This window comes from Martes martes (assembly GCF_963455335.1).
Source record: "Martes martes genome assembly, chromosome: 13".
Taxonomy (NCBI): Eukaryota; Metazoa; Chordata; class Mammalia; order Carnivora; family Mustelidae; genus Martes; species Martes martes.
In genome coordinates, this window is record NC_137901.1 from 47,024,267 (window position 1) to 47,051,931 (window position 27,665).

The following is a 27,665-nucleotide window of genomic DNA, read 5'->3' on the forward strand; positions in this document are numbered from 1 at the left end:
GCACCAATAATAATAACGATGGGAGGAGGCAGTGGCAAAATGTCTACTTTTATTGAATGTTGTTGTGCTAGAAGTTTTGCCTACATCTCACTTAACCTCACAACCACCCAACCAGTTAGGCCTAAGCCTCATCTCATAGATAAGTCTTCTAGAAGTTAAGTGACATGTCCAAGGCTTCAGAGCTACCGAGTGGCCAACCAGACATTCAAACTCATAGCTGTTGGACTTCAGATCCTTTACTCTTAATATTTTCTATGCAGGAGACTTCTGCCCCCCGGTGTCCCCTGGAGCTCCTGGGTCCCTCGGGAAACCTGAAAGAGGGCAGGGTGGGTCTCCAGAAGAGAAGAGCAGGAGCCCATACTCAGGACTGTCCTTAGCTCTTGGCATTCAAGGATCCAGGGAGAGGGGACAGGGAGGTCCGCCTCTCTGTGATACTCCCTACTCAATCAGATGGCAAAGGAGAGGGAGAATCCAGGCTGACGTGCTTCCTGGTGGAGGGCACCCCACATGAGACCTTTTAGGAATCTGAGTTGGACAACAGGATGCAGCAAAGAGGCCAAGAAACACCTAGGCAACCCATGAATCCCAGCGCAGAGGGTGAATATCTGGCGGGATCGAAGCTGAGAACAGTAATCTTGCCCAAATGGGCAGCACAAGGTCTGGGGTAGGATGGTGTATGCAGAGGAAAAGCATCTCCCTCCCCAGACCCAGGATGCATTGCGACCCCCGTGGGTGGGCCCCAGGAGGAAGAAGACAGACCTGGGGACCAGCCCCACCTTGGGTCTCGCTCTGAGCGTGAATGTGGGAGAGCCTGAGGAAGCTCCACAAAGTGATACTTACTCAATATAAAAACTGTTTCCTCCACAATTGTTGATAAACTCAAATGACTTGTCCACTGATTTTTTGTGAAGTATTTGGTAGTCGTAATCCTCGGCAGGCACCACTAGAACACGGACCTAAAGGAAACCTGTCAGCATGGCTTTGGATTTCCAACAGCAGGGCACACCTATGGCTATTCATTGTACTTTCTCTTCACTATGAGCAGTGTTCTCTGTTGTGAAGCCCAAGACCACACGAAACAGGACTTATGAGAAAAGAACCCCAAGAACTGCCCTAAGCCAGTGTTAAAGGTTCAAGCCACATTCCTCTGTTAGAAATGGTGTGTGCTGGGGCAGACCCCTTGGAGCACCTGCTCAGAGAAGCTGCAGCCTCAAGCGCTCAGTGGGGACAGGACATCTAAGGGGTAATCAGGGGCCTGTTAGGAGGGCCAGGGCCCCATGTGATCTACGCCTGGGATGACCCTGGATCACCACAGGTCACATTTTGTATTTTTAAAGGTGAACAAACTAAAATGGCAGGACCAATGGGGGAAACTCACATCATGGCTTGCCCTGAAGCTTATATCATGTCAGATACTCTGTTATGAATAACTGCATTCCTAGTCTTTAAAAGTACTGCTCAGCTCTCTGTGCCTGTTTCAATCAGACTCTTCCAGTAACAAATGCTATAGGAAATTTCAAATGTCTTTGTCAATGAGTCACCAACGTACAGCTTACAGAGAGCTCACTGCTCTCATGTTATTCAATCAGGAAGCATTTGCCAAGCACTGTGTGCCAGGTAGTATCCCAGGCACAAGGGATACAAAATGCATAAAGTCAGGTCCCTGTCCCTAGGAAGATGGCCTCCTCGGAGAGAGAATGAAGCATGAGCAAGAGACCAGAGGGTCACACAGCAGGGCTTGGACAATGCTACCTGATTCCCTGACAGGCTTTACTGGCATCGAGTGACCATGATTCCATCAATCAAGGTAACAAACAGGGTAGGGGATACCTTGTGCAGGTAACGGACTTATGTTTGAGGGTCTCATGAGGGCCCCAGCTGGGCAGATATGCATTAGACGGTCTCATAGTGGTTCCAGGGCTCAGAAAATATCAGAGATGAATTCAGAAATGTGGTGTCATTTCCATCACAAGAGAGAACAGAACCAGCGGGTACAGAGGATGTCATCCAAAGACAAATGACAGAACAAGGGGGCTCAGGGTGACACCCGAGGGAACGCCACCATATGTGGACAAAAGGAAAAAGAAATCAGTGAAGAAGCACCAGAGAAAGGGGGAACAGAATGAGAGAAAGCAGCTACGGAAGCCCAAAAAGGAAAGTTTCAAGAGCAAAGGAAGAGTAAATGCTTTAGAAAGAGACCAGTCAGGTGAGGAGCGAGGAAGGGCTGAAGCAGAGTGAGACCCTTGTCCACCAGAGCTTCCTGCCGGGGAGTTTTTCCTTCCTACTCCCTGACCCATTCTTCCAATTTCCCTTGACCTTAATTGTCACCTGCATTTTTTTTTTTTTTTTTTTTTGCAAAAGGTAGCTATACAATTTAAACATTTTTCTGTAAGACTTCAATTCCTTGGAAGAAGTATTGTCATGAGCCCAACAGGGACCCAGAACGGCTGACCAAGGCAAGCACATGAAGAGCAAGCTGAGGGAGAAGCGGACCGTACCAGTACTAGGGACTTTCCTTCTGGAACCTTCACGGTCACAGCCACCTCTGGCTTGGAGATGTCCAACTCAACTTGATCTTCAGCAATGACTTGGTCCCGGCAGCCAAGCACATGGGGGCAAAAAGAGGCACGGAAGACACCTGCAGGCAGAGCGAGACAGGAGCTCCTGTCACGGTCCTGTGAGGCCCAGCCCCAGCACACAGCCATGGCCCCTGCTCCCTGACACTCACCAGGCCACGGCCGCCCTCCGTCCACAAAGACTTGTGTGGGAAATGCTGGGTGTGCTGGTTGATAAAAATGGATGACAATGACATATTGGCCTAGGCGTGGTACAAGTCCTCGCAGGGTCACTTGGTTCTGGGTAGAAAAAAAGAGGATAAGGAAAACTCAAGTTGCAGAGCTATGAACATTTCGAGTTTGAAAACAAAACCCTCTAGGTATTTCCCCAAGTGAAATGAACACCTATGGTCACATAGAACTTTCCCTTGAATGTTTACAGCGGCACTCTTTTGTAATCAGAAATACTGGAAACAAACCAAATGACCCACAGCTCAGAATGGATGAACCAACGGTGTGGTCAGCCATAAATGATGCTGGAGGGAGTGTAATTTGGTACCATCATTTCGGTAAACTGTCTGGCGGCTTCTACCAAAGTCAGACATATCACTGAGCAATTGCACTCTTAGGTACATACCCAACAGAAATGCATAATGTTTGCCAAAAAGCTGTTCCAGAGTGTTCCCAGCACTTATATAACACTTGGAATAACCAAGAGAGAAAGAGTCAGACTCCATTTTGGACGTTTGACTGACAGGTGTCAAGCCCCATCGCTCGTCTTTAATCTTCTGCCCCACACCTGCGCAAGCCAGTAAGAAGGCCTGGGAGCCCATCTCTTGGCACAGGGAGGAAGTTCAAGCCACACTAATTCTAGCCCATGGGAAGGGAGTCCTCATCTTGCCCTCCTCCTCCTCCCCTCACCCCTGACCAACCACAGTGAAAAGCAGAGTTGTGCCCCCCACTTTTGCTCAGGCTTGAGTGTGAGCCCTGCTCTCTCCAGAAAACTTCACTGTGAAATATGTCTTTTCAAACGCTCAAAAAAAAAAAAAAAGCAGCAGCAATAAAAGCAATAAAAGATTATCCTCATCTTTCTGACGAGAACTGTGGCTTGAAGAAGGCAAGTAATACGAGAAAGGCCAGGCTCTAATTTAAGAGCAAAGAACTAGCCAGAACTAGAACTCCCTTGTCATGATTTCAGTTCATCTCCCCCTATGAATCTGGGTGGACTTCCCCATATAGGCTCTTATTAAATTTTCTCTCTCAGATCCTGTTAATTTTCTAACTGGATGCAATGGGGACGGACACGAGCCATCCTCTAGGACTGAAAGGACACCATATCATCAGGGCAGATGCTAAGTCCTGCAATTTCATAGGTTACAGTGAAAAAAACTCAGTCAGTCCCTTACTATACTTCATCTTTATGCTATTGATGATTAATTAATAAATGTTTATTAAGAATTTCCTGCCTCCAAAGCATTTTGCTGGTAGAGTTGGGGACGCAAAACATCTATTAGCCAGCGCAGCTTTTGCAAGGGCTTACATGCCACCTTGGGAAGACAAGCGATCATCTCAACAATGTTACACAGCAGTAGCCCATGAAAGTATGACCCATCACAAAACGGGCCACGAAAAGCTGCCAAATGACTGTGTAGATAGAGATACAGAAAGAAAAGAGAACATCGGGATGGGGCGGTCATAGACAGGAAGAGCCAGATGCCTCACATCTGGGATTCTCCACAGTTGAGAGCAGAGGTCCCCAAACTTCAGGGGCATCCAAATCCCTTGGGAGGTTTATTAAAACACAGATTCCTGGGCCCCACCTCCAGAGTTTTTGATTCAGTAGTTCTGGGATGGGCTTGAAAACATATATGTCTAACAAGTTCCCAGGTGATGTGGATGCTTCTGGTACGGGCCACGCTTTGAGAACCACAATTTAGAAACAACACACTTGAGGGGAGCCCCACCTGTGGCGCCTTCAAGATGACTCCAGTAATATCAGCAGGAGGCAGAGGATCCTGGGGCAGGAAGGGAGAAGACTCACCCCTTGGGACATCCAAAATCAAGGCTGTCGGAGGAGTTTCAGGGACCAGAGAAACACAAGAGGCACTGAAAAAAAAAAAAAAAGAATATTAAAAAACAACCAAAAATGGAAGAACTGTCCATTGGTGAAAATAGCAACTGTGATCACAAGACTGTGTGACATCGACAGGACCTAGTTCTCGGGAGAACCACAGGACTGTGGAGGGATCTTTATACAAAGACACTCAGTGTAGTCAAATGCCGAGTGTATTCCAGCAAACCCACTCAATGCAATGAGCCAAAGCAGAAAGAAAATCTTAATTTTGATAGAAACCAGACAGAAACTTATAGAAACATTCCCTTCTAGAACTACAATTCATGTTAAATGTGGTCAATGCCATGAAAACATTATTATTCATTTCTAAACATAAATGTCGCCATAAAATCATACAAAAACAAAGAAGGTAAATGCACATCATTTCTCTTAGGCACAGATTTCTTTTAGGCCAGATGTCACTGTCTTGGGGGCTTCTATAGCTTTAACCATATGCCTAAGATTTTACGACTGTGCCTACAAATTATTTTTGAATCTACAACAAAACAACCCTCCTGAAACCCCAATAATCACTTGTCAGCTAATCCTCATAACACAGCGGTGAGATGGGTCATTATTTTCATGGTTTTCTAAGTGAGGAGTCTCAGACACTGAGATTAAAGGATTGGAACAAAGCGAGTCTTTGCGGGGGCCCAGAACAGCCCGCAGGAACTTCTCTTGAGGACAAAGCTTACCCATTCCACCCAGTGGCTACAGCGTCAGCTTCCTGACATTAATGGAATCCTGGAAAGACGGCTGGGGGCAGTGATTTAGCACATTTTTTATTTTAACCCATCATCAGACTTTAGTACCTTGGCCTATGATCCCTTCTGAAGTTAAGCATAAAGTCACAGCCTTATAAGCATTGTAGTACCACTCAGAGCACAAACAAGGGAGAAAGGAAAGGAAACCCATTACCTTTGATTAACATAACCCCCGTAACTGGCAATGCATTTGACTTGAGGTCTCAAATATTCAGTTGAGAATTCTTCAACGGGTATGATACAAATTTGATGCTGTTGAGCAAATACAGTGCAGAAAGGTAACATCACGGTTATCAGCAAAGTCAATGGTAATGGTCAAACATATTCTTAAAAAAGCCATTAAGTAAAGAAATTACAATTTGTTATTTTAAAGTAGAAAAAAACTGCAGAATGGCACTCCCTATGGCATCCTTATGTGCAACAACCCTTTTTAGCATTACACAGGATCGCTGCCCGAATGTTCTTGGGATAGTCACATGAATAAATGAAATTATGACATTCAAAAACAACTCTTTGTCTGTGACTTCAGGTGCCTGTTTTCCTCTCCTGCCCTGGGCTGATGCTGGCTCTTCAAACCCCTTGGCAGGGAGAGGCGGGATGTGGCAGGCAGCTAGGGAGCCTGCTGTTCAGAGCCTGTTGTCTGTAACTCCTGCTATAAACAATCTTTCTGAATAGAGGATGACCTGATTCTCGGGCACATTTGGACTTCGTTAAAGGAAGTGTCTCCAGAATTAGTTTTTGAGTCACAAAAGAGACTCAGTTATTAACTTATCAATACATTTTATTTTAATCCAAACTGTATTATCAGCTTGATCACAAACCTATTCAGTAACAACCAAACTTTTTATTGAACACCTACTAGAGGCCAGGCACTGAGACTAAGGGATCCTAGTAGACCAGGATGGCTAATACCCCTGCTCTCATGGAGCTTATATTCTAGTTAGATGTCCGAATGACATCAGACTATTTCAATAAGGGCAAACTTATGCTTAAAAGATGAAGACTCAGCCCTGCTATAATTCCCAAAGATGAAGAGGTTAGATTTTCTCAGATTGTTATGTTTAAAAAGATAGTCACAATTTTGGGGCGCCTGGGTGGCTCAGTGGGTTAAAGCCTCTGCCTTCGGCTCAGGTCATGGTCCCAGGGTCCTGGGATCGAGCCCCACATCAGGCTCTCTGCTCGGCGGGGAGCCTGCTTCCTCCTCTCTCTCTGCCTGCCTCTCTGCCTACTTGTGATCTCTGTCTGTCAAATAAATAAATATTAAAAAAAAAAAAAATGGCAAAAAAAAAAAAAAAAGATAGTCACAATTTTAAAAAGAAAGCCTTAAGCTATTATATAATTTATGTAATAACTTCTAAAAACTCAATTTCAGATAATTCTGAAGAGAAGACTCAAAATTTTTAATATTGTCCAGCATGAATATTTAAAACACACTAGAACATGCTGGACTAGCATTGCCCAGAGTGTGATACGTGCTTATATCAGCAGTGACAGGAAGTTGCTTCATACTTAGATAATCTTCTGTTCTCTGAGGCATTTATTAGAAATACGGTCATCCTTTCCTAGCCCAATCCCACTGCCTGTGTTTACCATAATTCTCAATATTTAAGTTGTGCTATTAAAAGGGAGGCATAAAGGTATCTAACCTGCCAAACTCAGTATTTTTAACTCCTAATTGTATTTATCTAATTAACTGAATAATAAGTTTTTTGAGATAGAGTAACAATAATCTGGAAAGGAAATACCAGGTGGTTGCAACGTTGAAAATTCTGAAGGAATTTGCCAAGAAACTAATAGACATGATTAAATAGTAAAATGGGCAAGAAAATAAACAATAACTAATGGCATTTCTACACACCAGCATAAAAACAAACTAGGAGGGGCACCTGAGTGGCTCAGTGGGTTAAGCCTCTGCTTTCGGCTCAGGTTGTGATCTCAGGGTCCTGGATTGAGCCCTGCATTAGGCTCTCTGCTTGGCAGTGAGCCTCTCCCCCTCTCTGCCTGCCCCTCTGCCTGCTTGTGATCTATGTCTGTCAAATAAATAAATAAAATCTTTAAAAAAAAAACCTAGGAACTATAATGACAAAAGAGATTTCATTCATAATAGTAACAATGAATAAACATTCATGAAATAGAGTTTTGTGAGCTGTGTTCAAACTTGATGAGCAAACTTTACCTGTGCTATATAAAAAAGGCTCAAATGAAGAGGCAAGACAGAGTGCTAGATGCGGATAAAACACATCATAAAACTAGCAACTCTTCACAGATTCACTTTATAGGTGGAATGCAAACCCCGCCAAAATTTCTCTAAGTTTTAAAATATAGAGATATCACCAAAATGCTTCTAAAATTCAAAGGGCAAAACAGACGCATACCAGAAGGAATCGGGCCCTGCGTGCTTTAAGCCGAATACCCACATCTGTCAACAGCTCGTAGACGGCGAGGCGACTCCTGCCATCAGTCACGACACTCCGGCAGAGGACACTGTGAGAGGAAAGAGTGTTCTTAGCCTGACTCCTCTGGTCTCCCTGACCTCATGCCTCCCTATGGCTCTTCTGTTTCTCCTGTTTATAACTAGGTCACTGACAGTGAATTTTCAGGCACAATGCCTTCTAGAGAGATGCAGTCCACAATCAATACAAGAAAAAGAACCTACTGACTGTGGCTCATCTCAGGGCTAAAGGCCTTGCTCACTTTTTCCACCCAGCTTTATGCAATACTTGGTCTAGTCATTGGGAGAAAAAGCCCCAGGGTCAATAATGTCTGATCTTGGGCACCTGGGTGGCTCAGTCGGTTAAGCGACTAACTTCAGCTCAGGTCATGACCCTGGAGTCCAGGGGTCCAGTCCCGCATCGGGCTCCCAGCTCTGCAGGGAGTCTGCTGTTCCCTCGGACCTTCTACCCTCCCGTGCTCTCTCTTACTCTCTCTCTCAAATGCATAAATAAAATTTAAAAAAAAATGTCTGATCTCCAAGATACAACCTTCGTGGAGATTTATCAATATTTATCAACAATTTATCAATTTATCAACAATTTATCAACAGTTAGTACTGTCGGTGACTAAAATTGCCTATCGGCTTCACAACGATTGTAGACATCCCACACCCTGTCAGCGTTGGGGCTGGCCCTACTCCAGTCATGACTAACCAGAATGTGCCATTGGAAGCTCAGTCTACTCCTTTCATGCTTCCTTCCTTGTTGTACCAGCTGCACTCCTTCCTTCTACCCCATCAGGTGAAATACGGAGGTCAGGAACATTTAAAAGTTCACGGTTTGAAACCAAAGAATACACTCTAATGGTAAAACCCATTGAAGAAGTATTTTTGGAGGGATGTTTCTGACTTCATATTCTGTAGCCACTTTTCTGTCTGTAAATGCAATTTGGAAACTAGTTTGGAGGCAAACTAAAAGAAATGACCGTCTCTGGGAAATATCTGAAATAATTTATGCAATGTCTTTTTGGTAAGGATTAAAATGAGATAGTATTATAAAGAGCCATAGTTAGAAACTCAAAGAACAGCTGTTTTCTTTTTCCTTTTGAGCACTTGTGTGTGTGTGAAATTAAAATGCATTCCTTTTGGTTCAAGCACAATCCTGGGAGTTAAAATATATTAGGTGATTCACTTGGATTTAGTTTTATCCATATTTTTTTAAAATTATTACTAAGAATAGACTAATGATAATAACTGGATTGAATTAATCATGAGTGAACTTCTCTCACAGAAGGGCGATCAGACTTATCACAACACTGTTTTGAAAGTGGTATTTTAATTAGCACCACTACTCTTCTGTTGGGATTATTTTTAATATAACTCCATTAGAACTCACTCGAGAAATGCCGGGAAAGATTCAACCCTCAGCAGGAGAAGCTGCAATGTTGAAAGGGCCCGTCATTTGAAATAGGCTTTGATGGGTCAAATATTTTCCAATTGCACCACATTTTTGGACCACAGTACTTACAGCCTGTTCATGTTCACTTGTCTACATGACAGCCAAAGTAGAGATGGAGGAAATATTTTAGATTAGTGAAACCGTATCATGGGACATTCCTGGAAATAGTTAAATACAATAAAAGGCAGTCCTAGTCTAATACAACCCTGTCTTAGAATTCTAATGTCCCCGGAGAAGAAGAACTTGGTGCTGTCATGTCCAGAGTCAAAGTGATCTCCAGAATACCGCACAGTTGTCTGCCCAATGCCATTCAGACAGACGTCATGAAACCAGGCTTATGGCTTATGGCTTATGGAATCCTTTCTTTCTTTAGCTTTGAAACCACTCCTCTGCTTGGTCTAGATGTTCTCAGCCTCTTCTGATATGGGTCAGAGAGCCACTAGGGACATTAAGAGTGTTTCCTCCTGGGCCCTTAGCCATTATTACCTTGTATCCTGTGGAGCAGGGATCAAGTGACATAATTTGGAAGGTGGAAGGAGTCAGAGGGCTGAACCAGAGGGTGGACAGAATCTGGAGAAGCCCTGTCCCAGCCCTGTGGCCAAAAGTCTCCAGGGTTCGGGTGGTGAGGTGACCCACCTGCCTGGGAGTGTACATTCCAGTGGTTGCTGATGTCATCCACAGACAAACCTAACATTTTCAGATAATGACAGAACATTCTGGGGAAATTTTTTGCCCCATTATACACACACACACACATACACACATATATATATATATATGTACATACATATATATACACATATTTTATCATCACCCCAGAGAGAAGAGCTCACTAGATTTTTTTTTAAAGATTCTTAAAAGAAGCCCTCACAGTTTCCTTTTTAGGGTCGCTAAGAGCATGATGTTAATTCAATAACCATTTCATTAAGTCTCATAAAAGTTTCCATTCTAAGCTTCTAAAAGTAACTCTTTTTGTAAGTTCTTTTATTTGTAAAACAGGGAAAAATGTCCAACTACATCAGGTCATTTGGAGTTTGACAAAAAGCCATAGGCAACTCATGGAAACAAAACGTGTAAGGCCTTGGCCAAGAACTGGGTGGGTTCACTGGAGTTCTCCACTTGCTGTCTGAAGAGATTGACTCCTGAAGCCATTTATTATAAAATTAATTTCATGTTGAAAGCACCCCTTACACAGATTCTTTAATTAAAGCATATTGTGGACATTTGCATAGATCTTGAAATAGTATGCAAAGAAAACAATTTTTAATAAATCTTTGTCAAAGTTCTTGGAAGACAGTAACTGAATCAGGGTGAATTTTTAAATCTTTGGTTAATTATTTTTCACCTGGTGATCATCAAACATTAATTATTCCCAGTTTCTGTAGGGCGTGTTGGGCAGGCAGTTGTGATACACAGTCTTTTCTCTTTCCCATGCAGCCATGTGCTCTACCCAGCATTTGAGGCAAGAGCACTGAGCTCCCTGCACCGCCCAGGACTGTGGTGGCTTCATGGGAATCTGAGCCAAAGTGGTGAACAGAACACACAGTTTTTCAAGAAGATGCAACGTTTTCAAGCTGTCCACAGAGAAGCTTCCCAATACTACACTGGGGGTGAAACCTGAGAGCACAGTCTTCTGCTTGGCTTCAAGATCGGCCTCAAAAAGGAAACAACTTCCCAATCCAGATAAAAACCAGAGTTCCCAAAGCTGACCTCCCGATCATTCCAGGACAAAGGAATCCCCCGGGACAGGACTGGTTACCTGTACTTGCAGCTGTAGATGTTCACCTGGCCTACCAGGACAGACCCTGGGCTCTCCATGTGCACATCAACGACAGACAACTGGTCTACTTCCGTGGAATACTGCAGCATGACCACGTAGTTGCCGACCTGCGGAACCCGCAACCGCAGGTGCAGCTCCACCTGTCAGAGAGCCCGAGCACGTGGATGTGAAATGCACTGGATGCGTTTACATAGCAACAGTGAAACCAGGGCTGAGCAGACACTTGGAAGTAGTTTCATAGGTTATCACAGTAAGAAACATGGTCCTCTAGGTAGGAATGCCAGATAAAATACAGGATGTGCTACTAAATTTGAAATGCAGATACACAACACATGTAACTATTGTTTGTCTGCATGTTAAATTGAGTGGGGCATTTGTATCTTTATTTTCTAAATCCGGCAACCCTACTTATAGGGGCTTCTACTCTTTCACCTATATATTTGCTTTGTTTCTCAAGGCAAAAGACACTCTAAAACTTGAGGTAAAAAGGTATCTCCAGCAGATGATAAAAGGAATGGTAGTCTGCCTTGAGGCTCTTCTGCTGGTCTTCAAATTAAAAAATGAACTTAAAATTTTGTGGTTGCAGATAATGAGAGGTGATACATGCACCCCACTTCTGGGACGATAACTAATAATAGTTTGGTTTTCATACTTCCAAACCACTGTCCATGTCTGAAAATGCACATGCATGTACTTTCTTTTTTTTTTTTTAAAGAAATACTGCTCATAGTAGGCAATCATGGATGCTTTTGTACATCACAGCAGAGCCGAGTAGCTCCGACAGAGTCCATATGACCCTCAAAGCCAAAAATATTTACTATCTGGCCTTTCACCAAAAAAAAAAAAAAAAAAAAATGCCCATGCCTTGTTAGGAGCTTGGAGTCTGGAATCATACTGCCTCCAGCTGCATGACTGTGAACAAGTTACTTAATGTCTATATGCCTCAGTATTCTCCAGTGCACAAATGAAGATAACAATAGTATCCACCTCTTAAGATTATCATGAGGATTAAATGAATTAATATGGGAAGAACTCTCAGAAATGTATGTGGCATGTCACAAATACTAAATAAACACTGATGATTATAATTGTAATTATTGCCTTTTGCCATGACTTACATTTTTTACTCAACAGTATTTTCTCTGTTTATAGCAGGTACATGCAGATAAACTTCATTTTCCTAATGGCTTCCTACCATTCTATATAGTATGATCATAAAGTGATTTATTTAACTAATCCCCAATTGATGGACACTTAGTTTGCCTCTAATTTATATATTAGAGATATATATAATATATATTATTATAGATCATATGATTTATATAATATAAATTTAATAAATCATAAATATAATATACAAATTATATAAATATAATTTATAATAATATATTATCTATAATCTATTATGTTATATATAAATTATATAATTTATATATTATAATAAATATATGTTATTATAAATTATATAATTTGTTATATGCAATAATAATTCATATGTGTATATATGTATATTATAAATTATATAATTTATATAGATGTATCTCTCTATATATATTCATATAGCTTTATATGTTACACGGGAAAAAAACATACATATATGCATATCCTTAAGCTAGTATTTCTGTAAGATTCCTAGGAGTAGAATTGCTGAGTCAAAGGATAGGTGCATATTGAATGTCTGAGCCAATATTAGAACTACATTCTATATAGTTTAACTCTTTTCAGTCTGTAAGCTCAGGCCCAGCCAAGCTTTACCACACTTAATTAAAATCTTCCTGCCCCTTGCCTTCAGGAAATTCACATTTACTGTTCTCTCTGCACAGCCCTGAGCCGCACAACTAATATTTTCCACAGTGATTTTTCTATCACTTATATAATAGAAAGACTTCCCTCAGGGAAAAAAAAAAGTGGATTATCCACACCACTTTTCCACTCTGTTACAGAGTGAAATATGGGTCCATGTTCAAAGTTTATTACCAGCGTTTCTCCCCTGGGCATCTCCAGACAAGAGTTTGTCTGTTTTCACCCACCATAAAGCACACACAGGCCAATGATGTATTCACTTTTCTCCCAGAAGTTATTATTGGCTGCCAGTTTTATCACAGCACTCTATTATAAATTTCTATTGTTCTTTCCACTCTGAGTCCTATAGATTGATTTTTTGGAAGACTTGTAGGAAGGCTTTTGAATACATCTGTTGGTAAAAGTAGGCTTTGAGAAACTCAGATAAAAGACAAATGATGGCAAATGGAAATTTTACTAGTTGCTGTTTGTTATCAGTTATTTCTATATTCCTAGTAAAAGGGAACTTCAGTGTCAAGCTGGAAGGTTCCTTTTGGTTTTATTGCATAGAACTGCCCTTACCTAGTTATGAGTGTTTCAAGATAAAGACATAAAAGGTGGGCATATCAAATCTGGTGCTTACACAAAGCTAAGAGGGATGATTAATACATCTGATGTCAAAATGAGTCTTCAAAATGATTTGGTCAACCTCTTATTAAACACCTACTGTATGCCAGCTCCCCTGATGGGCTTATATGACGGGAAACAAGACAGACTTGGTCTCTATCCTCAGACAGACTTCAATCAAATACTTAGATTATTAAATCAACATAGTATGAAATTACATGTATGACAAATGTTCTGAGGAGGTGGGCAGGGGGCTGCCTGAGAAGGCCAGGAAGGCTAGGGAAGGGGGGAGACTTCCTGAAGAAATAACTTAGCTGAGTGCTGGAGGATGAGGAACAAGCCCCAAGGGGAGGGAGGAGCATTCAGGCAGAGGGAACAAGCTACAGTAGGAGGTTACCCTGTCACGTACCCGCTGTAGGGTAGCAGATATGCAGTCCAAGAGACTGAAGGCAGGCCACCGTGGCCAGGAACAGAGAACAAGAAGAGCTATGACAAAACTGGGAGGTAAGAGGGGTAGCCTTAGAGGTCGTTAAAATCTTTTGTCTCCATAGACAAAAGGATGTTATTGAACTAACATCAATAGGATGTTATTGAAATTTCCCAGTTGTATATGGATGAGGATGGGGTGAGAGGGTCAGGGATGATTGGATATTTCTATCAACACGGGTATGTTGACAATTGTATGGAGTCAATACTGGGAGATGCAACAGCAGGAGCTGGTGCGAGTGAGCTAATTAGGTTACTGCTGAGATCCTTATGAAAGATATCATATACTGGGCAAGAAGGATACACGGAGAGAAGTAGAAACATTTAAGAAAAGGTTGGGATGGACACTCAGAGATGGGTTGTCTTTGGTGAGGGGGAGAACAGAGGAAGTCATGGTTGACCCTAAGGATTCTGATTTATACAATTAGATGGATGGTGGTACCATTTACTTAGGTAGGGACACTAAAATGTAATTTGAGATCTCTCTGAGACACCTAAGAGGTAACGTCAGGAAGGAAGTTGGCTATGCTCTTCTGCACCTAAAAGCACAAGTATGACTAGACATACCAATTAGGCAGTTATCTGTGTAGAGTTGGTATCTATCACAACAGGCATGGAGGAGGCTGCTTAGGGAGAGAATATAAAGTAAAAAGACAAAGGCCAAGACTGAGCCTGAACAAATTCTAATATCCAATGGCTAGACAGAGGTTGAGCCTGTAAATGATATTCTGAGGAAGCAGCCAGAGAGGTAGGAAGAGATCCAGACCACTCTTAAATTATGGAAAACAACGTGCGAGAGTATTTTAAGATGTGAGGGGTATTTGACAAGTACTGAAAGCTTTAGAGAAGTTAAACAGGTGAATAGGGGAGGAATGAAAACTATCTGTTGGACTTAGTGAAAAGAACATAATTGGAAACCCTGGGAAAGAAAGAAAATATAGGAAGGAAGGAAGGAAGGAAGGAAGGAAGCAAGCAAGCAAGCAAGCAAGCTAGACTGGTGTGGGTTGAGGTGTGAATGGAAGCGAAAGAATTAGAAACAGTGTAGAATTGTCTAATTCGCTGGAGAAGTTTGGTTGTGAAGGAGGGAAGCATTATGGCTGAGAGACTGGGAAGAGAAAGGAGGGTTTTAATAAAAAGGAAGATAGAATTTAGCATCTTTAAAAGGTGACAGCGACTTCCAGTTCAGATGGCGAAGTGAATTCACATTTTCTGCACCCCTTCTGCTCCAAGAGACAGCAACTATGGATAAAATGTTTTGAAAGGAAAACAAAAAGATATGTTTGAGATTAAAAGTGATGGAATATAAGTAAAAGAAAAATTCAAAATACACTGGGGCTGAAGCCCAGAGCCTGTTGTCCTCCAGGTCTGGAAGCATGCTGTTTTGGTCAGCAGTTCAGCTCATGCAGAGTAAAGAAAACAAAAGATGCCTCATGAGACAGTGGTTAGACTCAGGCTCATTTTCTGAAGGCAAAGGTAAGGGTTCCCTCAAATCATGAAAAGCTGAAAAAGTTGCTGATGATCTGCCACTTAGATCTCAGCATTATAAGAAGCTGTTGAATTCGGGGATCAAATATCAAAGATGTAGCCTCATGACCAAGAACTGATTTAAGCCACCCACTGACTCAGTGCCTGAATCTGTGCTCACAGTAGTATCAGCAATAGAAGTGGCACATTGTAATGCTTGCCTCTGAGCTAAGGGTCCAGCGGACTGGTAAGACATTGCAAAACTATGAAGCTGAGACAAATATAAAGGGAGATGATAAAAACCTTCCATTCAAAATAAGCCAATAAGCCTGCAAACAAGATAAGCCTCCAAAACACAAAAAGAAATCTAATGTCAGAAATAGGCAATGATATCATCAATCAGAAGATGAGTTTACTTCAGATGAAATGAATTTTATAGGACAGTCTGATAAAGACTTTAAAATGAATATACTGGTCCTTAATCTGAAATCTTCAAACTTGGAAAAGGAAATTATTTTGGATCTTGTTTGGTGGCAAAAGCTAATCTTACCTAACCAATCAACACTTGGTGGCAAAATATGACTTGAACTAAGTCCATGTATACGGTCTTCATGTATTTCTCTTGGAGTGCCTATTCATGCTTTTCATTGGAGAAATATTAACATGTTTGGTTATAGGGTGTTGGCCAGGACACTCCTGGAGATGGTGTGTGTGTGTGCGCGCGCGCATGCACGTAGAGAATCTTAAAAATTCTTAATTCTAAAATATACCTGCCTCCAAGGGCATTAAGATACTAAAAAATATAAATGAAAGAGTAATCTCTTTAAAAAGTAAACAAAGTTAGGGCACCTGGGTGGCTCAGTGGGTTAAAGCCTCTGCCTTTGGCTCAGGTCATGATCCCAGGGTCCTGGGATCGAGCCCAGAATCAGGCTCTCTGCTCAGCAGGGAGCCTGTTTCCTCTCCCCTCTCTCTGCCTGCCTCTCTGCCTGCTTGTGATCTCTGTCTGTCAACTAACTAAATAAATAATCCTAAAAGGTAAACAAAGTTATGAAGCTAAACTGACAGAAATAAAGCAAGGAAAAGTAAACATGAGTAAGAGCCAGTTAGAAATCTTTGAGATTAACAGTATAAATTAAACTGAATCAATAGGCTAAAATCTAGACTGGAGAGAGTGAAACATTCATGTATTCTGAGGAAGTCTTGAGTAATTAACCCACCAAGTAGACAAAGAGACAACAGATATAAAAATATGAAAGAGCAGTTTGGAGATAGATTGTGAGGCTCCAAGACTCACCCGGTCTAATTTCCAGAAAAGAAAAATGTAAGAAATGGCACCAAAATTATACTTGAAGTTATAACATATGAGAATTTCCCAGGATGAAAGACATGAATCTTCATTCTGAAAGTGTACCTGAGGACTAAATAGATAAATAAAAATAAATCTACACCTAAACATACCATAATGAAACTTTAGAATGTCACAAATAAAAGTCCATCCTAGGATTTCTGGTTAAACATGGTGGATTAAGCACGCATGTTTACTGATCTTCCCTCTCAGAACTCCACAAAAATTAGAGTCAGGATTTTAAAAATCATAAACACACAAAGAGAAAGAGAATAGGAAAGAGAAGTAAAAACCCAACAGACCAGAGAAATCAACAAAATTTTGGAAGCTGGAAAGCAGATGAATGTCAACTAATCAGACCAGAGAAAGCTGAAACCTAAGTGTCTGTGTGTGTGTAGAGCTGGGGTGAGGGTTGGAAGAAAAGATTGAAGAAATCTCCCAAAGCATAAAACAAGATCAAGAGATTGCAAATGTTGATTAAAGATAAAGAAATAAAGTATCAAAGAAATAACTCAAGAAAGTTTCCCAGAATAATGGATAAAAATTTCCAGGCTAAAGGGCTGAGAACCCGGCACATTGGCTGAAACACTATCTATATTAAGGCACATCCTTGTGAAACACCAGAACATAAGAAACAAAAAAATAACCTCAAAGGCTTTAAGAAAGGAAAACCAGATTGCAATCAAAACCCTGGGAACCACAATGTAACTTCTCAAGAGCAGGACTTGAAGCTAGAAGTCAATGAGGAAACATTATCAAACTCTGGGGAGAAATGATTTCTAATCTAAAATCCTACATCTAACCAAAGTAAAAAAATCAGGATTGAGAGTAGAATAAAGATAGTTTCAGATATGCAAGTTCTCAACAACAAAAAAAGTAGCTCCTGTGTGGCCTTTCACAGGAAGCCTCTAGAGGATATAATCTACCAAAATGAGGAAGCAAAAAAAGAAAAAATAAAGAAGTTGAAGGAAGTTCCAACAGTCAGAAAAAAGAAGATTCAATACAATGAAGATAAAAAAGAGAATATCTAGAATGATGGGTGATGGGTGGTGATGGTGGTGATGAAAATTTCATGAAATAGCTGTGCCTCAGGCTCAGAGACTATATTCCAGGGTCAAGAAGAGAGATGAAAGATTCCAGGGGAGATACCTCCAAGAAGAAATGGAGAAGAGAAAAAAAGAAGAAAGGAAAGGAGAAGAGAGGGAGGGTTGGTATGTGTTACATTTGAATTAAGATGAAACTTACAATCTATCTGAAAGTCAGGGAAAAGGGTAAAAATAAAATTTCAATAAGTAGGAGATTGGTTTACAATGGATAAATAAGCATTCTAAAGGCTGTGTTGTACAAAAGAAGAGATCAGAATTATTGAATAACTTTAAACCTTGTTGGAAAATATATACTTAAGAACATATTTTAACATATTAAGGGTAACCACTAAAATATTAGAAAACAATCTGTACCTATCAAACAAGCAGAAAGATAGAGAAAACTCCCAATCAAACAGAAGAAGAGGGTGCTCAGCTGGCTCAGTCAGTAGAGCATGTTACTCTTGATCTTGGGGTCATGAGTTCAAGTCCCATGTTGACCCCAAATCTTACTTAAAAACAAACAAACAAACAAAAACAAAAAAACAGAAGTAGGAAAATTATTTTTAAGAAAGTAAATTAAAAGCTAATAAACTGGTATGGCTGCTCTAGAAAACAGTATGGAGGCTCCTCAAAAAGTTAAAAATAGAGCTACTCAGCTACTATTGGCAACTGCACTACTCAGTATTTATCCAAAGTATATAAACATAGTGATTTGAAGAGGGCATATGTACCCCAATGTTTAAAACAGCAATGTCCACAATAGCCTAAATATGGAAAGAGCCCAGATGTCCATCGACAGATGAATGGATAAAGAAGATGTGGGGTGTGTGTGTGTGTGTGTATGTGTGTGTACACAAAGTTGAAGGAACTAGAGGGTACTATGTTAAGTAAAATAAGTCAGTCAGAGAAAGACAAATACCATATGATTTCACTAATATGTGGAATTTAGAAACAAAATAAATGAAAGGAAAGGAAAAATAAAATAAAATGAAAACAAATAGGGAAGCAAACTATAAGAGACTCTTAACTATAGGAAACAAACTGAGGGTCACTGGGGGGGTGGGGGATGGGATAATTGGGTGATGAGCATTAAGAAGGGCACTTAATGGAATGAACACTGGGTGTTGCATGTAACTGATAAATCACTAAATTCTATCTCTGAAACAAAAAATACAGTATATGTTAACTAAACTGGATTTTAAAGAGCTAATAAAATTAATAAAATGATAAAAGTCCAAATATGTCTGAAATCACAATAAATATAAATGGATTAAAATCACATTGTAAAACAGAGATGATCAAATTGAAATTTTATATATATACACATATATGTACATATATATATGTATGTGTGTGTGTGTGTGTGTGTGTATATATATATATATATATATATATATATATATATATATGGCTATGAATTTGTTTACAAGAGACAGAGGCTTGGTGTACAACAGTGTGATCTGACTTTAAAAGATTGAGCTGTCCAGATTATCTTTCTCAGAAAGAATAAAGAAGGGAGACTCAGGTGGCAATAAGTGCCAGAGCTAGGAGTTAACAAAGAAATGGGACCAGAGCAGACTTCATGGCATGTGTGTGAGACAAAGAGCTATGAGTAAACAAAAGAAGTCATTTCATAGAAGGAGAGGTGAATAGGCAAACACATGGAGAGAAGGGGAAGGCTTCTGTGAGAGCCATGTAGCTCTGTCCCTCGAAGATTTCTGGGAGACCTGAATGTACTCAGTTCCTCCCCCTGGAATCCTTCCAGACCTCCCTGTATCCTAGAAGAGGAAAAACTATTCATATGAACTAGTCTTCTTAGTGGGTTGCTCTTTTGGCCCATGGTGCTGACTAGAACATGTAATAGCAGTATGGCTAATGGTTACTGAGTGATCACTTGATCACAACAAGAGCCCCTCATGGATTATTTATTTAATAGTAACCATGAGGTAGCTACTATTCTTATCCCCATTTTGTATACTAGTAAATTCAGGCCCAGAGAGATTTTACAGCTAGTTACTGATGACCCAAGACATGAAGGCAGGCAGACACTACATATGGTTTCCAGAGGAAGGATTACTCTGCATTGCTCCAGGTGGCTAATGATGACCAAAAGTTAGCCTACCTCTAGAAGAAGTGACTCCTCCATCGATTTAAGTATTCAACAGAGGCTAAGTGAATGTTTAATAAGGATAATTTAGAAAGGATTCCTTCACAGGAAGGGAAATCAAATGATTTCTATGACCTCTTCTAAAGCCATTAGTCCTTGAATTTTAGCACAATGATCCACTACAGCACTGTGCAATAGAACTTTCTGTGATAGCAAAAACATCCTATAATCTGTGTTTTCTGTTAAGGTGGCCACTGGACATCTGTGATTATTGAACACTTGAAATATGGCCAGTGCAATTGAGAAAGGGGATGTTTAGCTCTACTTAGCTTTCATTAATTTAAATTTATGGAAAGCACATGGGCTAGTCATTGCTGTACTAGACAGCCCAAGTCTGTAAGCATTTAGATACAATGGTAAAACAGACTGTTAAATAAAACTGGACAGCCCAGGGTTTACTTTTATGCACCATGCAAATATGGCCTTGCCCAACACCTCAGTGCCGTGGCTCTGGGCTGAATCAGAGGCAAGGACACTTCCTGATGAGTCATTAGCATCATATCCTGGAGGCTGGCCAACTTCAACAGCACCTCCCTGCTGTCTGGGGAACACACACACTGTATGCGTGTGAGCATATTTAGGTATATATGTGTTATAAATGTACATATTGTGGTGTATGTATGTATGTGTGTATGTGTGCATGTGTGTGTGTGTGTGTACAGCATGGGTTGGGAGGAATACAGCAGATTGTTAGAATGCAGTGGGGATGAGATCATTAGCTTTTCTTTATGCTTATCTATATTGCTTTACTTGTTACAACAAGTACACACACATATATATATTATTTGCAAAACAAAAACTCAAATAAAATGAAATGAAGACTAAAGAAATATCCTTAAAATCCTATAAGAGCTACCCTAGAAATGTTAGCAATATAGTTTACAAAAAGGTATACATCAAAATATTCAGTGAGAATTAATACCATATATGTTATCAGTCTACACATTCGAGCATGAATATTGGCCTCAAATGGTACAAAACAGAGAATGTTGTAAAAAGTCAGGAATGGAAATACAGTAAAGGAAGTTGTGTTTTGTTTTGTTTTGTTTTTTCAGTGTCTTTATTTTGAGGTGTTGCACTGTTGTTCTTAGTGTTGATGTACAGGACTTTTAACCCAAATCTTAAATCAGTAGAGTCTTAAATTGTTTTGAGGTTTACAAACTCGGGGAAGAAAAGCAATGCCCAAACCCGTAGTAACCTGTCCTCTAAGCCACGAGGGAGGGGCCTTGGGATGCAGCAGTTCCAGATTTCTGAGCTCAAAGAAATCAGCCCTTACAAACTGCTTAGCCTGAGGGGCTGAACAGTCAGCGAGCCGTGCATCCTTTTAGGGTAAGCTGTGTAGCTTCTGGAGGCTGTTTAGAAAGATCTTGCTCCAATCAGGTAGAGCAAGACACACCCTTATAAGTCTAGGGAATTAAAAAGGAGAGGATTCTGTGATTGCCCACATTCCCTGCCCTGTCTAGAAAGTGCTCAAAGACAAACCGTACTATGCTCCATGGTGCGTACTGCCCAGCCACAGCCTGGATCAGAGAACTCAGTATACCTATAATTAACACCTCTGAGAAATCCTTCCAGGTTCCCCTGAATTTGAGAAGCAGCTGTGGCCAAGGGTTTTCAGCAGACACAGACGGGGAGGTAGTAATAGCTTTGACAGTAAATAAAAGGCTGCCCCACCTCTCTCCCGCTGAGGTCCGCCATGACGGGGTGTGCGGGGGTGGGCTGCCTCACTGCCAAGGCTCTTGGCTCCCCATCAAGCAGGAAGTGTCTGGCCTCACAAGCCAGGGCACAGGGGAATCGGGTCACTGGCAAATGCTGGTAGAGCAAGCAACTTCAACAATGACGACAACAACAACAACAAAATAACAACAGTTACAACTGAGAACAAAACACAACATCAAAGTACATCCCCAAAGAACTCTCCCCGTTCTATTCACTCATCGTTCCTTCAACCAACTCCTACCACCTGCCTACTGTGGAAATCGGGTGGTAAACTGTCATCTGTGTGAAGAATAAAAATGGAAAGGTCCATAAACCCAGATTCTATTTTAAGCCCTCCCCCTCATCAGATGCTCGACCTTGAAGGTATTACTTGGCCAAGCATCCGTATTTCCACAGGCTAGAGGGTGGGCGTCCCTCTAAATGCCAACTACAGGGTTCAAAGTATTCTGTGATTCTTGTATATAAGACAGTCAATGGCCTCAGAGAAAGACCACCATTAAACAATTATCCCATGAAACTCGCTGTGCTTGTGAAGCTGAGACCTCTCTCAAATCCTTGCACCAAAGGTCCCTAATTCAGAGGACCCCAGTGACGCCCCACTGCCCCTACTAACTTTTCTTGGAGTGGTCCTGAGTCGGCGCACGGCTGGGTGACTGGCAGTTGCAGGGAGGAGGCCTCATAGTAGTCTCTGGGAAGCAGGACCAGGTAGTCCTAGGAAATGAAGACCAAGAGGACAATTACTCAGATGATGGTGGCCCTTCCTGAGTAATAAAACTATCAGGCATGGTTTGATTAGGTTGACGAGGTTAATAATAACCAGATGAAGCTCTCTAACTTAAACTGTCCCCAGCAGCTGCTTTGTTCCCCTCCCTGACTCCCCAAAACACACAAAGCAACTTGTCACAGGTGCTCCAAGCAAGGGAGATAAGCATCTCAGGGTGAACATGTTTGTTTTCACAACTCAGGGGGGGAGATTTTACCCCTCTTCTGGACTGTGTATCAGTTCAAAAATAAACAAAGATAATAAACCCTCAACTGATAATCTGGTCCTTTGAAATACCGGTTGCTTTCATCACCACACATCAGAACACCGAATTGTGTATCGGGTATTTCAGCTTTTTATTCCCCCCCCAAAGCAATGTTCGCCTGGCATGGTATTAAAAAAAAACCGATGTTTTGTGATCCTGGTGAATCACGGGCTGAAACTGGCTGACTGCCTGTCCTAGGAGATGAGAGGAAGATTGTGTTCCACGGAATGTGCCAAATGAATCCCACAGTGTAAATTCAGCTAAACAGCTCTTCAGGAAAGAGCAGACCTCCAGGTTTCTGAGACGCCAATGGTCTGACAGCTTCAGAAGAATGCTGGCACCACTGGCTGTGAGCAGAGGGAAGGAGGGGGGATGTCTGCCACAACTGTGAAGAGACTCATACGCTGACCATAAAGCTATTTCTCTCATCAGGGCCCTTAATTTGTCTATGAAGGAGAAGAAGAGACATGCATGGAGAGGAAAAGTAGGAGATGGTGGCCCAGGGGACTCTGTGGTCTACCACGGGGGTCTCACTACCCCAGTGGGCTTTAATTTAACAGTGGTTATTATTCTCTTACTGATGTTCCTTAGGTTGGGACCACAGCTCCTCATTGTTTTATGGTCCCACAGATCTTAGAACAGTAAGGGTTGATAGTAGATGTTCAATAAGATATCTCTAGAGAAAACGGGATCATAACATGGAAACATATATATGAGTCGCTATACCATGGCACTAACTAAATGTCATCAAGCATCTTCCATGCCTGTGGAGTAACATAATGACCTTCTTTCCATGAATCCAACTTTGTACCCATTATTGGCACCAATGGGATTTTCCTTGTCCTCATTTCTAAAGTCTTTGAAGAACTCTAAAACTTTTGTAAAGCAACAAAGCTTTCTACCAAGAAGATGCAAGAAAAAAAGGGACTGAACGAATAGCATAAACTGTCACATTATTCTCATAAGATCCCAGATTTGGAAAGGACCTAGATAAACACATCCCTATTACAAGTAAGAGGTAACTGGGGCAGTCTTGGAGTTAAAGAACTTGCCTAAGATCTGCTAATGTAGCAAATCAAAAGGATTGTGCCAGAAGGAAAAGCTTGCTCTTTTCCACTCTGACTGGCTGAAACCAAGCTTTGGCCAAAGACTTTATTTTCAGAAGACTTTATATAAGACATCAATATCTCAGATAGCAATTTCATCTCTTTATTTCCCACGGCTTCTGTGGCTATTCTATTAGTGTGCAAGGACAGAGCTTTGCCCTTGATGCTGAGTTCTTTGTCCAAGGCCATCTGTGTGGTAAGACCATTGCCTATGTTTGAGGTAGAAGAAGGCGGGGAATGTCAGAGAAGCACAGGTCCTCCCTTCTCTTTCCGCCACCACCAACTTCACTGATATTAGGGTCTGCTCTTGTAGCTTCTTCTGATTCATTCCACACAATTCCCAGAGAGGCTGATTTTCTAAGACGTCCTTCTGATTCATAACAAAAAATCCCAGAGAAGCTTTTGAAGGGTGGGGACATATACACATTCAGATTTTACATTTATTCTGGTAACTTTGAGTCATTATGAGTTATAGCTGGTTTGGTTGTTTTTGTCTGAGAGAAGCTGGCTGAAGAATATAAAAGATATTTTAGGGGCACCTGGGTGGCTCAGTGGGTTAAGCCTCTGCCATTGGCTCAGGTCATGATCTCAGGGTCCTGGTTTGGAGCCCCACATCGGGCTCCCTGCTCAGCGGGAAGCCTGCTTCTCCTCCCACCCCCTCGTGCTCTTTCTCACTCTCTCTCTCAAATAAATACTTTTAAAAAAAGATATTTTAAGTTGGCTTCTAGGTCATTTGAGGGCAAATGTCACCATAGTTTCCTATGTCTAAAAGGGGAACTGCCTGTGATTTTGATATCTTATGGTCACTGCGGGTCAGTGTGGGTGGGACCATGCTGGAGGATGGGGAAAGAATCCCACAGAACACTCCATGGAAGAGGGTCTCTTACCAGGAGGACTCCCTCTGATTTGATACAAGCAATCCATGTCCCTGGTGTAATTGAAAATTGTTCTGCCACACCATTTCCTGGGACGGTGACAAAGGCTGGCTCCTTTCTCGGCAGGAAGATGACTTCTTTGCTTTGAGCAGCACCTATCAGAAATAAAAAGAACCGCCTGAGGCGCTTGTCTAGCAGTGACTGTTGGGATTTTGGATACTCAGCTTTTTTTTTTTTTTTTTTTAAGATTTTATTTATTTATTTGTCAGAGAGAGTGAGCACAGGCAGACAGAGAGGCAGGCAGAGGCAGAGGGAGAAGCAGGCTCCCTGCCGAGCAAGGAGCCCAATGCGGGACTCGATCCCAGGACGCTGGGATCATGACCTGAGCCGAAGGCAGCCGCTTAACCAACTGAGCCACCCAGGCGTCCCTTGGATACTCAGCTTTAAACATTCCATTTACATCTGAAAAAGTTTAAGGTGGTTACTCATCACCTTACTGATCAGATTTATTGATTTTTTAAAAACGGTAGGCTTGCATCGCATATAAACAGACTAGAAAGATATTGATGTGGACAGTGATTAGGTGTCCTGGGATTTGTGAGTACCATTTAAATTTGTTAAGTGATTAAGTATATTAATACATGCAAACAGCTTAGAGAAGTTCATGGCACAGAGTAACTGTTCTAGTCATTACATTTGATATTAAATTATTTTGTTCTTTTATTTTCTATGGAAGAACATGTGTTCGTTCTGAAATAAGAAAAAGTTGTGGTTTTCTGTTTGTTTGTTTTTGGAATACAAAGGTTTTCTTCTGCATGGAATACACAGAGGACCTCCTAGAGAGGTTCAGAAACAAACCAAACTGCTTAATTTGAGCTGAGCCCACCCGAGCCTTTTTCTTCAGAAGAAACATTTGCTCCAAACCCTTGCATTTTCTCTGCCAACACCCCCTAGATCCAGGTTCGGGACAGGAGGCAGTGTCCACAGCCAACATGCCCTTTGCTCCTCAACGATGGGACGAGAAAGGTGAGGGATTATAGGCCAGAAAACAGGATAATTCAGCACAGAGTAGACAGTCGTATTTGGGAGGAGGCAGAGATCCTTGTATTTCAACCTTAAATTGGATTTCTACAGGCGCCATTTTGTGTCCATGTGAGATTCCTAGCTCTTCCTGGAATCAGCTGCCAGGAAAGGTAGACGCTCTAACTCTTGCAGAACAGACTTCCAGGCCTCGTGCTCTGACAAGATCCGTCCTCTGACAGGCTAATCTTCTGCCCTCAGGATTCCCTCACCCTTCAGTGAGGTTTGCATGTTCCTCTCTGGAGCTCTCTTGGGCTTCATGCTTTACACACCATTCACCTTAAAATTCCTCCCCTCACCCATTTCTCCTTGGCCTATTTGGGGTGCCTGAAACAATGGGAAAATTTAGGGCAGTAGGCCAAGATCCCTCCAATACCACCCCAGAGGTGACACCCACTCTACCATAAATGGGTGATGAATTAGCTTTACCCTGTGGTGATATCATAACCCCTGGGGTTCAGCCAAAACACACAGGTTGTTACATCAAGTTTTTAAAAAGACAGTTAATGATAAACTTAACAGCAAAATTTGAATAAGCAGGATGTTTAGAGATTGAAAAAGTAGCAAAGGACAGGGCACTAGGGCACCACCCTCATCAGACTCTACATCGGACTTCAACTCTTCTCAGGAGGTAACTTTGTGAAAATTGGAGAGAATGTTTCACTAATCAGTCATTTCCTAATCCAAAAGAGGCTTGAAAATTCACCTACCTGCTTCAGCCCGGTATGGATAAATTGTCACACGACCAGATACAGCTTCCGTTCCAGGGTTAACGTATTTCAGAATAACACGAAACAAAGAGTGACTTGACTTCCCCACATTAAGCACGATCCTCACTTCATTCTGAAAAACACCAAAACGCCAAGAGACAACTGGCTAAAAGTGTCTAGCTAGTGGACCAGTTTCCACTAGAGAAACCTAGACGGAGTGTAGTCAATGCTAGCCAAACAGTGACTACACTCCATTCAGGTCTCACTAGTGGACCTGTAATGTATACACATGCCCTCTCTCTCTCTCTCTCTCTATCTCTCCCTCTCTCACTCACTCACTCTCCCACTCAGCAAGCACCAAATAACTAACTCTGTAGAAGATGAAAATAGGCAGACCCAGCAATAAATTAAAAACACTTAAAATTAAAGTTAAAGTGAAAACCTGTTTCCTCAGCAACTGGGATCCCCTTTGGACCCTTCTGGAATCAGGCAGACAGAGTGAATATTAGCTGGACTAGTGTAAGGAAAGCCATAGTGACAGGGGCAACCATCAGTTGGGAGAAACAAAGAGGCAGAAGAGAAGGAAAGGACAGTGTTATTGGACACCACCACCCCTGTAGAGGGACCGCTCCGGGGTCCGATTCACATACCTAAAATTCTAAATGGTCACAGAAACGTATGTTGGCTAAGCAAAGTTTAAAATACTCCAAACATATTAGTGATAAAATCTAGATGTAACTAAAATATGCCCAAGTCATGTGGAATTGTTCTCAGTCTCTATCCAAAGAGAATGTAGGCTTTTTAAAAAAAATATTTTATTTTTTTTCATTGTGATGAGTGTACTCTTTCAACTCTATTTCACCTACCCCCCTTACTGACCTCCCCTCTGGTAACCACCAGTTTGTTCTTTATAGTTATGAGGCTGTTTTTTGGTTTCTCTCTCTCTCTCTCTCTCTCCTTTGTTTCCTTTGCTTATTTCCTTTGTTTCTTAAATTCCACATATAAGTGACATCATATGGTATTTGTCGTTCTCTGTCTTATTTTGCTTAGTGTTATACTCTCTAGATCCACCCACATTGTTACAAA

General features: G+C 41.5%; 1 protein-coding gene across 1 annotated transcript in view; it reads right to left on the bottom strand.

The window, feature by feature from the left end:
- The window catches only part of LAMA3 (laminin subunit alpha 3), a gene marked incomplete at its 5' end in the record, with an annotated part of 268,142 nt that overhangs the window by 101,849 nt on the left and 138,628 nt on the right, over positions 1-27,665 (bottom strand). The window contains 11 exons of the mRNA XM_080821882.1: positions 841-956; positions 2,499-2,638; positions 2,729-2,855; positions 4,520-4,661; positions 5,587-5,684; positions 7,808-7,916; positions 11,082-11,242; positions 21,736-21,889; positions 22,394-22,491; positions 24,802-24,944; positions 26,580-26,712. Coding sequence (XP_080678008.1) covers positions 841-956; positions 2,499-2,638; positions 2,729-2,855; positions 4,520-4,661; positions 5,587-5,684; positions 7,808-7,916; positions 11,082-11,242; positions 21,736-21,889; positions 22,394-22,491; positions 24,802-24,944; positions 26,580-26,712 — 1,421 coding nt within the window. The remainder of the gene's footprint in view (positions 1-840; positions 957-2,498; positions 2,639-2,728; positions 2,856-4,519; positions 4,662-5,586; positions 5,685-7,807; positions 7,917-11,081; positions 11,243-21,735; positions 21,890-22,393; positions 22,492-24,801; positions 24,945-26,579; positions 26,713-27,665) is intronic.